An 11,460-nucleotide genomic window follows, 5' to 3' on the forward strand; every position below is an offset into this window, starting at 1 on the left:
GGTCAGAGATAAAGCGACAGGCCCAAGGTCACACACCCGGCAGATGACACATCTGTGACCAGCTGGATATGCCTGGTCCTAACGTCCGGCTCTCTCTACACCTACACACATTAATAATTAAAGTATGTGTGTAAAAGAGCCAAGATCTGGCTACGAGGCACGACACAGGGAGGTAATGGTGACTATGTTTTATAGACAGACTTTTGACGTTGACCCCATCCAAGGGTATTGTACCTTGCCTCACTCCACAGTCACCAGGACCCACTATCTGTGGCACTGGCCATGGGTGCTGGGAAGCCCTTGGAAGAGAGCAAGCAGGGGAGGGGCAGCTCTTGATACACAAAGACCCTCTGGGGGCCAAAGTGGATGCCAGGGAGCAGGCTAGGGCCAGGGTCCAGGCAGAAGAGAACTGCGTTGAAGCGGGGCCGAGGGGGCCCAGAGGAGACCCACAGGGCCGATTTGGGGACAGGAGGACAGGGCTTGAGTCCGATGGGCTTTGGCAGGGGAAGAGGGGCAGGGCCGAGGCATCTGGCCTAGTGACTAGATGTACAGTGGGGCTGTCCCAAAGATGGGGAAGTAGATAGAGGAAGCGCGAATTCTTGGGCCAAGAGGCCAAACTCAGTTTATGAGGAGGCGGAAAAAGCTTCCACGTCAGAGAAACGGCCAGGACACTGGGAGCTCCCATCGCTGGGTCTTTGAAAATGAAAAGGGCCCAGGACAGGGATACCTGGTTGAAACCCTGGAGTCCCTGAGGTGCGTCATCGGGGATGACAAGCTGATGTTTTGTTCTTTGGCATTTTATTTCAAAATTGCAGCAAGAGGGAAAAAAAAAAAAAAATCAACAGCAGCACCGGGAGATCCGGCCTGAGAACGGAGAGATGCGGAGCTGGGGGGCCAAAGTGCATCCTCGACCCCAGGAAACGGAGCAGCGGGGAGTCCAGATGCCCCCCGCAAAGGCCTGAGAGGCGGGGCTGGGGCCCAGACGCCTGGGTAGGGCCCTTATGGCTTTGGGAGTGTAGAGACCACGCGGGGGCGCCAGAGACCCAGGCGTCCCGGCTCCCCCTGGCCTTTTATTTCATATTGCACTTGAGGTGAGTCAAGGGTAGGGAGGCGAGGTTCCGGCGAGGACTAGATGCTACGGGTCAGTGGGTCGGAGGGGAGGTAGGTCAGTCTTTAGCGTCACACCGGGAGCATCCACTCGTGGGTTCCCGTTCCGTACTGCGGGACGACAGAGGTGGGCCGTGAGAGGAAAACCACACTGCAACTCCCAGCAAGCCCTGGGGCGTCCCACGCTAAAGGGTTGTGGAGTTGCGCCCCCCACGACTCCATGGGAAATGTAGTCCACTTCCCGGGAGACTGCCTACCGCTATAGGGAAAGGGGAATCGGGGCCGAGATGGCGCAGAGGCCCGAGGGCGATGTAGTTCCGCCAAGGGTCACTGTCAGGCCCCCGAAGGCTCTAGGGGAAAAAAATCCTCTCCGGCAGGGAAGGCCCAGAAAGTCCAGAGACGTGTAGTTCTAGGTCCCGAGGCACAGGACTTTACCGAAGCTCACAGGAAATGTAATTCTAGGTCGAGTGCCATGGAAAGGGGCCCGGAGCTTCTCAGGAAAGCTCTCTCGGCCGAGATGAAATGGAAACACCTCCAGGGGCTTAGGAGAGGAGATATTCCTGGGCCACAGTGGGGGCTGAGGTCCAGAGGCCGCTAGGAGAGTCCTCAGGCCAAAAGGAGAGCCCAGGACTCCAGGGCCACCACGCGGGGCGGGGTTCCGGGCCAAATACCCACCGGAAGTCCCAGAGGTTCATGGGAAGGGAGTGCCCCCACCGGAAGGACCCCCCCCCCCCCCCTTGGAGGCACAAGGGCAGGGAAGGCGAGTTCTCAAGCCAGGGTTCTAGAGGCTCCCAGGAAAGGGTCATTTCCCGCCAAAGAGTGTTCTAGGCCACAGAGGCTCACGGAAAAGGAGCCCGTCTGGGGCCCAGAGGCCGATGGCAGGGGCCGTTATTGGCTCTTCGGCCTGCGGCGGGGGGTGGGGGGGAAGGAGGCTCACGGGACGTGACCTTCCCTGGGGAGCACCCATCCAGCCCATTGCCCGGCGGGTGCACCTCACCTGGATGGCCCTCAGCTCCTTCAGGAAGCGGTGGATAAGCTCAGGCCCGTTTTCCATGGTGGGAATGTGTAAGTGCTGGAGGACAAGGTGCCGTGAGGCCCGGGCCGCGCGCCGCCTTCTTCCCTCCCGCCCCCAGCGGCAGCCCCACCTCACCTTGCCTTGGTACACGATCCGGTGGACAGGGCAGACCTGGCAAGCGGTGCCCGAGCCAAAGACTTCCCGGACCCGTCCCTCGTCCAGCGCCCGCAACAGCTCCTTCATGGTGATCTTCCGCTCTACGACCCGGAACTCACCCTGCGGGGCGATACACAGGCGCCCGGGGGGCTGCGCTGCCGCGGAGCCCGGCCTCCCCCGCCTCCCCACGAAGGGTGAGAAAGAGACCCGAGGAGACACCGCCGGAGAGAAGGGGCGGGTGCCAGTGCGCCACGGCGTCCCCCGCCCATTTCCCCCTGAAGGTTCTGGCCCGCAGCCCCCGCAGGATCCCATGGTTCCCGCAGACGCCGCGCCCTCACCCAGGTCCTGGCCAGGTCCAGCAGACTCTGTCTGACTACTCCAGGCAGGATGATACCGTCCAGCGAGGGGGTCACCAGTTCCAGCACTGGGGCAAGTATAAGGATGGGGGTGTCCCCTCACACCCTGCCATCCCCTTAGGAGCCATCCGAACCCCCTACCCCGCCCCCAGATCTGCGATCTGCTAGGAGTGATGGTAGCCCGCGCCCGCCAGGGCCTGTGTTGGGTCAGGGGAGGGCTCACCCCCATCCTCGTAGGTCCAGTAGATAAAGATGTTCATGGTGCCCACCTCGGTGAGCTGGTGGTCGGGCCCATAGAGCCAGAGGACCTGTTCGCAGCCCCTCTTTTTCGCCTCCTCCTGCACCAACACTGTGGGCCCGTAATTCCTGGGAGAGGGCAACGGGGTTGACCGGGGAGCCGTCTTCTTCCTCAGACTCCGCTGAGGGGCAACCACCTCCTCTGTGAACTCTTACGACGCCCCCAGCCAGTTCCATCACAGCACACGCAGGGGCTCCCACCAGCCTGGGAGGCCCCGGAGGGCAGGGCCCGGACCTGATTCATCCGTGTCCCCAGCTCCACCCAGCACAGGGCCTGGCCCTCAGGAGACCTCACAAGGTTGAAAGGACCTGAATGAAACTCCCAGCTGGGGCCACATTCACTCTCCCAACACGCCTGTACCCCACCTTCTGTCGGGATCACCACGTGGGAGACCTTCCCCGCCAAGGCCAAGGCCCCTGACAGGACAGATTTACCCAGAAAGCCCACACAGAGGGGGGGATGATCATTGGAGGCCCCAGGGGACTGTGAGAGCTGAGCATGGGGGTCGGGAGGTGGGGTGCTGGCTGAGCTTGGGTGTTCAGGGGAGCCTGCGTGGGGGAGACACCAATGAGCTAAGTATAAACGTCATTTCTGGAGGCTTCCCAGGGGGCCGATCCTGGTTTCCCCGCTGCCTTTCGCCCAACCCCTTCCTAATACTTTTTTTTTTTTTATGTTAACAATTATCTATTTTTGAGAGAGAGAGAGCATGAGCAGGGGAGGGGCAGAGAGAGAAGGAGACAGAATCTGAAGCAAGGCTCCAGGCTCTGAGCTGTCAGCACAGAGCCTGATGCGGGGCCCGAGCTCACAAACCATGAGATCATGACCTGAGCGGCAGTTGGACATTTAACCGACTGAGCCACCCAGGCACCCCACCCCTTCCTAATTCTGAAGCTCTCCCCTAGAGCCCCCTCTCCCCTAGAGCCCCCTCCCCCCACCAGTGCCAACATCACATCCCACGGGCAAGCAGAGCTGTCCCAGGTATGTGAAGTAAGAGGGGAAGGACAGTGGACATCCAAAGACGCAAATCGACACCCAGTGCCTCTGAAATCCAGGGTACAGGACATGTGGGGTTGGGGGAGGGACTACTTACCCCCCGACCTTGTAGTCCCCGACCCCACCCACCCAGGCCCGGATGAATGTCGGGTCGGCTAGGAGGGAGACAGGGTCCACGGCATCTCCAGGGAAGTACGGGCCCACAGGGCAGAGAATGACAAACAGGAGAGCTTGCGAGGAACGGGCGACACCCAGTGAGGGCTGCAGTGGGCAGAAGGGGGCATCAGGGACCCAGGAGGCCAGGCCCCCAGGCCAGGCCCTCCCTCTCCCCTGGAGTTCCCACCGCTGCCCCTCAGCAGACCCCCCCCCCGCCTTCCGCCCCACATCCATCCCGCGCCGGAGTCAGGCCCACCTCATTTCCAATGATCACAGGCCGCACATAGAGGCTCGCGTTGGTGTCATCAGGGACCCAGTCTTTGTCCACTTCCACCAGCCGGCGGATACACTCCAGCAACTCGACCTTGTCAAAACTCTGGGCAGGATTCCCATGAGTCAGGGGGACCCCCTGCGCCCCCCCATCCCCCCCCCCGGGGGGCCAGCCACGGCCCCTCACCGGCAGGCAGAGGCGCAGGGCCGAGCGCAGCATCCGGTCCATGTTGAGCCAGGGTCTGAAGAGGCGCACCTGCTGGTCGCTGCCTTTGAACGCCTTCATGCCCTCAAAGAGCTGCTGGGACAGGGGCGTAGGTGGCTCTGCTCAGAGACCACCTCAGAGAGCCATGGGAGACATCGAGAGACACCAGATCAGAGCCTGATACACAAGGACACGGACACGGATGCAGAGACGGGGCTGGGGAGAGACTAACAAGGGAGCACACAGAGGAAGGAAAGAGAAGAGACAGCGACGCCAGTAACAGCCAGAGAGACCCAGAGACAGGGGTACAGAGACAACACCCTGCTTAAACCCTTTCCATGTTACATGGTACGATTTCTCGGGAACAACAATGGTGTGGAAGCTCTGGTTTTAAAGAATCCTTGTGTTTGAGAAGCACCGGAACAGCTACGGACGTAATGGTACAACTTCCAGGATTTGCTTCAAAAATCTTACAGAAAGGGGCACAGAGAATGGAGTCCAGATGAAATGAGACAGTGATCGACACGTGTGCTAGCCGATGAAGTGGGGAAGGGGGGGGCAGTTATCGCATTCTTTTTTCTTCCAAAGTAAATTTAATTATTTAATTAAAATGTAATGCCTTGGGGCGCCTGGGTGGCTCAGTCGGTTAAGCGTCCGACTTCGGCTCAGGTCGTGATCTCGCGGTTCGTGGGTTCCAGCCCCGCGTCGGGCTCTGTGCTGGCAGCTCAGAGTCCGGACCCTGCTTCGGATTCTGTCGCCGTGTCTCTCTGACCCTCCCCTGCTTGCGCTCGAGCCCTCCGTGGCTCCCAGGGCCCTCGACAAGGTGCCGGCCCCACAGCTCCTCTGTGGCCCTGAGGGTATCCTTAGCCTCCTCTGCCTCACTCCAGTCCCCAAATCCCCCCAGTACGCCGGGCTCTCCTTTGTCCCGAGTCTTTGTACTAGCTGCTCTGTCTCCTGCTAACACCCTCTCAGCTTCCCTCCGCCAGAAGAGACCCTACTTTCTTTCAAGTGACAGGTAGGATCCGTGCCTCCTCTGGCTTCCACGATGCCTCAGGTGCCTCCCCACCCCCCCCCCCCATCACGATCATGCTGCGCTGTAACCAAAACACGGGGGTTTCAAAGGCGAGAACTGGGTCTGTTCATCTCGGGGAACCCAGCATCACCCAGCTCGGGGCTCGGCCTGGAATACGAGGGACCCGAGAAGGAAGGGACACACGGAAAACAAACCCAGGGCGGTGCACGCGGCAAGAGGGAACAGATGCAGAACGACGGGGACAGAGGTCGGGCGCCATGCCTGTAGCGAGTAGTGGAGGCCGGAGCAGGCTGGGTGCAGCATGAGGTTCTGGAAGGGCTGGATACGGGGCTGGCCCCAGCCCTTCTTCTCGGTCCATTCCACCATCAGCATGTGGTCGGTGAAATTCTTCCCAAACGCCAGGGGCTTGCTGGGGTCGGGCTTCTCATGAGGCTCCCGTGTTATTTCCAGCTGCAGGTCAGCAGCCTGAGAAGAGACGGGGGACCCGGGTATCCTGAACTCCGGGCCCAACCTCAAATGGAAAAACTACAACCCCCATGAACCTCTGGGGCTAAGACCTAGAGAGAAGAGACCCCTGTGGCCCCAGAGGCTTCTGGGACATGCAGTATCCAATCTCTCCCACAGCCTTATGGCGGACTATGAGGCCAGCCCGTTGCCGACCACCTTCACCTTTGGACCCTGGACCCTTTTGGAGATGCCCAAATCCAGCTGCCGGCCCCTCCCTCAAACCTAAGGGTCCTCGCCCTCAGTCCCCTCCTCCCTCAGACCCAGTAAGTCGTCCAGGCCCCAGCCCCTCCTGGAGATCCAAAAGTATACTCCCGTCCATTCACCTTGAAGTTGGATGAGGCGTATCTTCTGGGGCCACACAGAAGCCAAGAGACAGGGAGGAGTTTGCGGGCCCAAATCTGGAGGGGGGGGGGGGGACAGAAGTAAGAAAGGTAGTGAGGCCAGGAGAGAGACAGAGACAGCGAGCAGGGGACCCTGGCGCTCGCTTTGCCACTTCCTGCACTTGGGAGGTCCCTCTGGCCTGCTCTATCCCAGGCCCGGTGCATTCTAGACGGGGCATGTGGCCCTGGCCAAGTCTGCCCCCCTCTCAGATCAGCGTATAGCGGGAGGGAATCCCAAAGGAGGCCAAGTCCCCTCCCTGCCCTCGCGAGGGAAATCCCTAGAAAAAGCTGAATCAGCTTCTGTTCCCTCCTTGCCAGGGCAAAGTTAAACACAGGCACCTCCCACCCCGGGGAACTTTGTCCCCAGCCCTGAAATCAGCTCAGACAGAAGACAACCGACCGAGGGAAAGTGCACAGGTAAGTGAAGGCCTCCCTGGGGGACCCAAATCCTGATAAGAGTTAGAAAACTGAGGAACCTATAGGCCATAACTCCCCAGAACCCAGAAGCTGGGCCCCCCGCCCCCTCCTCCCTCAGACCCAGAACTCTGGACTCCTCAGACCCAGGAGACCCAGTCCCCAGCCCCTGCTCCCTCAGGTCCAGGAGTCCAGACCCCCAGCCCCCTCCTCCCCCAGACCAAGGAGTCCAGGCCCCAGCCTCCTTCTCCTTCAGACCCAGGACTCCAAGGCCTTATTCTCAGGCCTCAGATTACCTGAGGCTCCCAATCCCATACCTCAGACAGCAATGATTCTAATTCCCTATGGATCCCAGGGCTGAGGCAACCACATGGGCCTGGGGGGCGTCCCCTAGTCATTGACAGAGACCCCGCTCAGATCAACACTTGTGGTCCTGCCTGAGGCAAACAAGGGAGAGCAGGTCTGTCCGTGCCCATCAGGGTGGCCTCTCCCCAGTATTCTTTGACCTCACAGTGCCTCCTTCCCAGCCTGGCAGGAAAGCAGCTGGGTCATGAGGTTCGGGCCACCGCAACAGCGGACGTAGCCTGCTCCTGCCCTGTGCGCTGGGTGAGCGGACGTGAACATGAATGGCAGCAGTCACTGGTCAGTAGGTGAGTCCTGGGGAAATGGGGGGTGCTGGGCTGCCAGGTCCTAAAGTCCGGGCCCTGAAGTCAGAGGAGTGGGGCTGGCGAGCGTGGGGCCCAAGAGCCGCCCGGCTGAGCAGAGTGTGGGTCTGAGGCATGGCCTCTAGGTGGCGCTGTGTCGCCCACACAAGTCTGTGGCCACGCTTCTGTCCGGGAGGGAACCGGACTGCACAGCATGGAGACAGCATGGCCACCCAGGGCGGAGACAGCGGTATCCGGGCAGGAGAGTGGCCCTCAGAAGGAGCCACATGGAGAAAAACAAAATAAAAGAGAGGGAAGAGCAAGAATGAGAAAGAGACCAATGGAAACAGAAAACAAAACTCAGGGGCCGCCTGGCTGGCTCAGCTGGAGGAACGTGGGACTCTTGATCTCGGGTTGGTGAGCTGGAGGGTTGAGCCTCGCGCTGGGTGGAGAGATTACTTACACATAAAGCCTTTAAAAAGACAAACTGAAGACAAAACTGAGAAGAACAAGAAATCAGGAACAAGAGATGCCAAAAGAGATTCGATCATAAAGACAGACCGATACGAGAGACAGATAGGGAGACAAACTCACGTCAAGTCAAGTCTGGAGAAATCCAGAAAAATTCCGAGGGTGAGATATAGAGAAGCTGAGGGAAGGAGGAAGAAGTGGACAGAGACCAGGCTTCAGGTGACAGCACAAAGTGAAAGAAGACCAGGGGAAATGAGCGAAGCTGACACCAGGAAACAAGCTGTCTCAGTGATATTTACAGACAGAGATACCCAGGAGATAGAGATATCTCTACCTCTCCCACAGGGCACAGAGAAGGGGCCGGACAGTGTCCAGATTATAAATCTGCACTGGCCATCAAGACCCTGTTGTCCTGAGAGAAGCTGTCTTCGTCTTCCCAGGACATTTCTGCAGGCACGGGGGTCTCAGCTCAGCTCCGGGAAGGTGCTGCACCTTCTGACACCCCACGCCACGGGGATCGGACCCAAGGGATACCCTCAGATGGTATATGGGCTGTTGGGACAAAGGGTGTAAAAGGGTGGGGGCTGAATTAAGAAACAAGGAGGGGGGGAGCGGAGGGGCACAGGGCAGGGCTCTGCAACGCGATGGAGCCTCCCCTGTGTCCCCATTACAGCCTAGGACTGTCCCCATGCGGGACTGTCCTCCCAGCAAGGCCCAGGACTGTCTTTTGTCATAGTTCAGCCCTGTCTTTCACACTTCAGACGGCCCCCCACATCTCAGCCCAGGAAGAGTCCCCCTCATAATGCAGTGCTGTCCTTGTCTCAGCCAGAGACTGTCCCTACCCCAGCCCCAAACGCTCCCAGTCAAAGCCCCCAAATTGTCCTTGTCATGGCCCAGGACTGATCCCATCACATGGAGAACCGTCCCATTGTAGCCTGGGACTGTCACATCACAGACCAGGTCTGTCCCATGATAGCTCAAGACTCTCCCAAACTGTCCCCATCACCGCCCAGGACTTTCCCACCACAGTCCAGGAATGTCCCCATCAAAGCCCCAGTTGTCCCTGTCACAGCCCAGCATCCGTCACCAAGACTCTGAAACGTAAAAATCTGCCCTATCTATCCACCACGCTGGCATAAGAGTCCCAGACAGAGTCAGGTGCAGACTTATCGCGAAAAACACTTTCCCCAAGGTTAAGCAGCAGCTGTCCCGGGTTCTAAAGATCCCTTCTTTGAGCTGTTACTATTTCTCTCCTCGCCGAGAAACTTGATTCTCTAAAATCATACTCTCCAAAACTCTGCTCACTGGCATCTTATCAGGAAGAACAGCCCCTCCCATTCTTGCCAGGACCATCTGTCACTTTGACAGTGAGAAGCTGCCTCGACTTCCAACCCGGACGCAGACTTTCAGATAAGAGGTTTCTGGGACACAACATTCCACATAGATCTTAACCTTCTAATTCCAAGAAAATCGGGCCTTGGGCCCAATTCCCAGTCCAGACCTGAGATCTGTGCCTTCATCCTACCCCCAGCCCTCGGGGTTCGGGGTGTCTTTTCCCGACGCCCCCACGCGCTGACTCTTCCCTCCTTAGTCCCCCCCTACCCACCCCAGTCCAGAGCCTGTCCCATTACCTCTGCCCTCCTCCGTGTTTCCCCCCACATACCTCCGGTCGGCGTCCCGGTCCCACCACCCTGTCCTTACAGCCTCGTGCTCCCGGCCACGGGACCCCCTCCTCCTCGGCGCCCCGCAGCGGAACCCGAGCACCGAGGGAGCGGCGCAAAGCCGGACGAGCCGGGAGCTGGTGGGCCTCCCGGAAGTGGGCCTCCCGGAGGGGTTTCCCCCAGCCTCTCTCCCCACCCAACCCTGCCCCGGCCCGGGGCCGCGAACCCACCTGCCCCAGCGCGGCTGCGGCCATGGTCGGTGCGGCGGGCAAACTGTACCCGCCCGGGGCGCCGCCCAGAAGAAAGACGTTCCGGCCCCGCCCCGCTCACGCACCCCGACGCGGGAGGGCCCCTCCTCTGACACCCCAGGCCGGCCGGGCCTCCCCGATTATAGGGCGCCCATGGGGAGCTGGGCCCTGCTGGAGAGCGCATGCGCTGGAATCCGCGCGGCGAAGGGGAGTCCATTGAAATACGCCCTCCTCCCCACCCCCACCCAGCTTCTGTTCCAGCCACGCAACTGCTGTACCAGAACGTACATGGAAGTTTTGTTTCTGTTCGTTCTTTTGCTTTCATGCATTTTAATAGGTACTGTCACGGAACGCTAACGAGGATAAGCAGTTCGAGGTGAGAGAGGCAAGGCCAGGAACAGAAAGAAACCTCCGCATATCTCGATCCCTGGGTGATAAGGAAAAGCTCTCGCTGTAAACGTCTGTAAATAGATCACGTAAATGAGAAAGGACTTGGGAAAAAGGCCTCGAAAGAGGGTAGCAGGTAGGGATGAATGAGGGGGTTGCAATCAACCCCTATTTTTTTTTTTCAAGAAAATTTTAACGTTTATTTATTTTTGAGAGAAAGAGAACGTGAGCAGGGGAGGAGCAGAGAGACAGAGAGAATCCAAAGCAGGCTCCAGGCTCCGAGCTGTCAGCACAGAGCCCGATGCGGGGCTCGAACTGGTGAGTCGCGAGATCATGACCCGAGCCCAAGTCGCTCGCCCAACCTAATGAGCTACCCAGGCGCCCCACAGTCAACCCGTATTTGAATATACTTTTTTTCTTTCCACGGGAAAATGTGTCTTCTTTGTAACTTTTTAGGAGATACAACGTACGTGGTTCATCATGCCTCCTTCCAGTCCCTGTCATCAGCGAGGCCCGGAAAATTTTAATCCCCCACCGCATCAGTGAGCCTCTAAGAACAGCCCCTCAGGCAGGGTTCCCTGGTTATGCCCCTTCATGAGTGTCTCCCCACCCACAGGACCCCGAAGGCCAGAGTTAGCTAATTACAGCGCACCAGGATCCACCTAATCCCTAGCGATTCAAACCTGCATCAGTGCCCCCTATACCGAACTCCTCGGCCACTGTGGCCCCAAAACCATCCGTGGTCAGAGTTTCCCCCAACTCCCGCATCCGGGTTACTGTGACACCGAAATGTTCGCGCTGTGTCCTCAGACTCCGATTCCTGGGCCGCTGTGCCTCCGTAATCCCACCCTGGGATATTTTGCCCCCAAATTCTGTCCCCTGGCCCTAAGAGCCACAGGTCTCGGCAAATTCCCAAGCCTCCTCCTCCTCAGAGTCCCGTTTCGCTTCCCTCCGCCCCGGTCCTCCTCGGCCACCACCTGGCCCGGGGCCCGGGGCCCGGGGCCCGGGGCCCGCGACCGCGCCCGGCTCGCCTCGGCCAATCAGCGACTGCCGCACACCCCCGCCGCGGCCAATCCGCAGCAGCCATGCAGCCCCACCCCCTGGCCGGGGAGACTAACCCCCTACCGCGCCCCGCGCCCCAGCAGGAACCCAGGGCCCG

The 11,460-nt window shown here is 59.5% G+C and overlaps 1 protein-coding gene and 1 long non-coding RNA gene across 3 annotated transcripts; one reads left to right on the plus strand and one right to left on the minus strand.

Moving 5' to 3' along the window:
• Positions 1-779: 779 nt before the first annotated feature.
• On the minus strand, positions 780-10,096 carry BCAT2 (branched chain amino acid transaminase 2). 2 transcript variants are annotated; one of them, XM_060651673.3, is made up of 11 exons: positions 9,897-10,096; positions 6,420-6,494; positions 5,851-6,054; positions 4,539-4,649; positions 4,338-4,457; positions 4,023-4,186; positions 2,858-3,000; positions 2,617-2,702; positions 2,258-2,398; positions 2,105-2,179; positions 780-1,218 (listed from the first exon to the last, which is right to left on the minus strand). In XM_060651673.3, the coding sequence occupies exons 1-11, from the start codon at positions 9,918-9,920 to the stop codon at positions 1,180-1,182; spliced, it is 1,182 nt and encodes a 393-aa protein (XP_060507656.1). In that variant the 5' UTR covers positions 9,921-10,096; the 3' UTR covers positions 780-1,179. The 2 variants fall into 2 exon arrangements, with proteins under 2 accessions (XP_060507656.1, XP_060507654.2); XM_060651671.3 differs by lacking the exon at positions 9,897-10,096 and adding an exon at positions 9,669-9,689.
• Positions 6,068-9,842, plus strand: LOC132690807 (uncharacterized). The gene is made up of 4 exons (XR_009615503.3): positions 6,068-6,359; positions 6,795-6,893; positions 7,418-7,540; positions 9,709-9,842. It is a non-coding gene; the product is annotated as an uncharacterized LOC132690807 (long non-coding RNA).
• Positions 10,097-11,460: the final 1,364 nt, after the last annotated feature.

The sequence above is a fragment of the Panthera onca genome, chromosome E2, assembly GCF_046562875.1.
Source record: "Panthera onca isolate mPanOnc1 chromosome E2, mPanOnc1 haplotype 2, whole genome shotgun sequence".
In the NCBI taxonomy this organism is placed as follows: domain Eukaryota; kingdom Metazoa; phylum Chordata; class Mammalia; order Carnivora; family Felidae; genus Panthera; species Panthera onca.

Bases quoted from the DNA above. Each gene is read 5' to 3' on its own strand.
- BCAT2 (XM_060651673.3), bottom strand. From the start codon at position 9,920: ATGGCCGCAGCCGCGCTGGGGCAG. The intron at 3,001-4,022 runs GTAAGTAGTCCC...GCCCTCTCCCAG, and splicing joins GGGGACTACAAGGTCGGGGG to GAATTACGGGCCCACAGTGT. The intron at 2,703-2,857 runs GTGAGCCCTCCC...TACTTGCCCCAG, and splicing joins CTGGACCTACGAGGATGGGG to TGCTGGAACTGGTGACCCCC.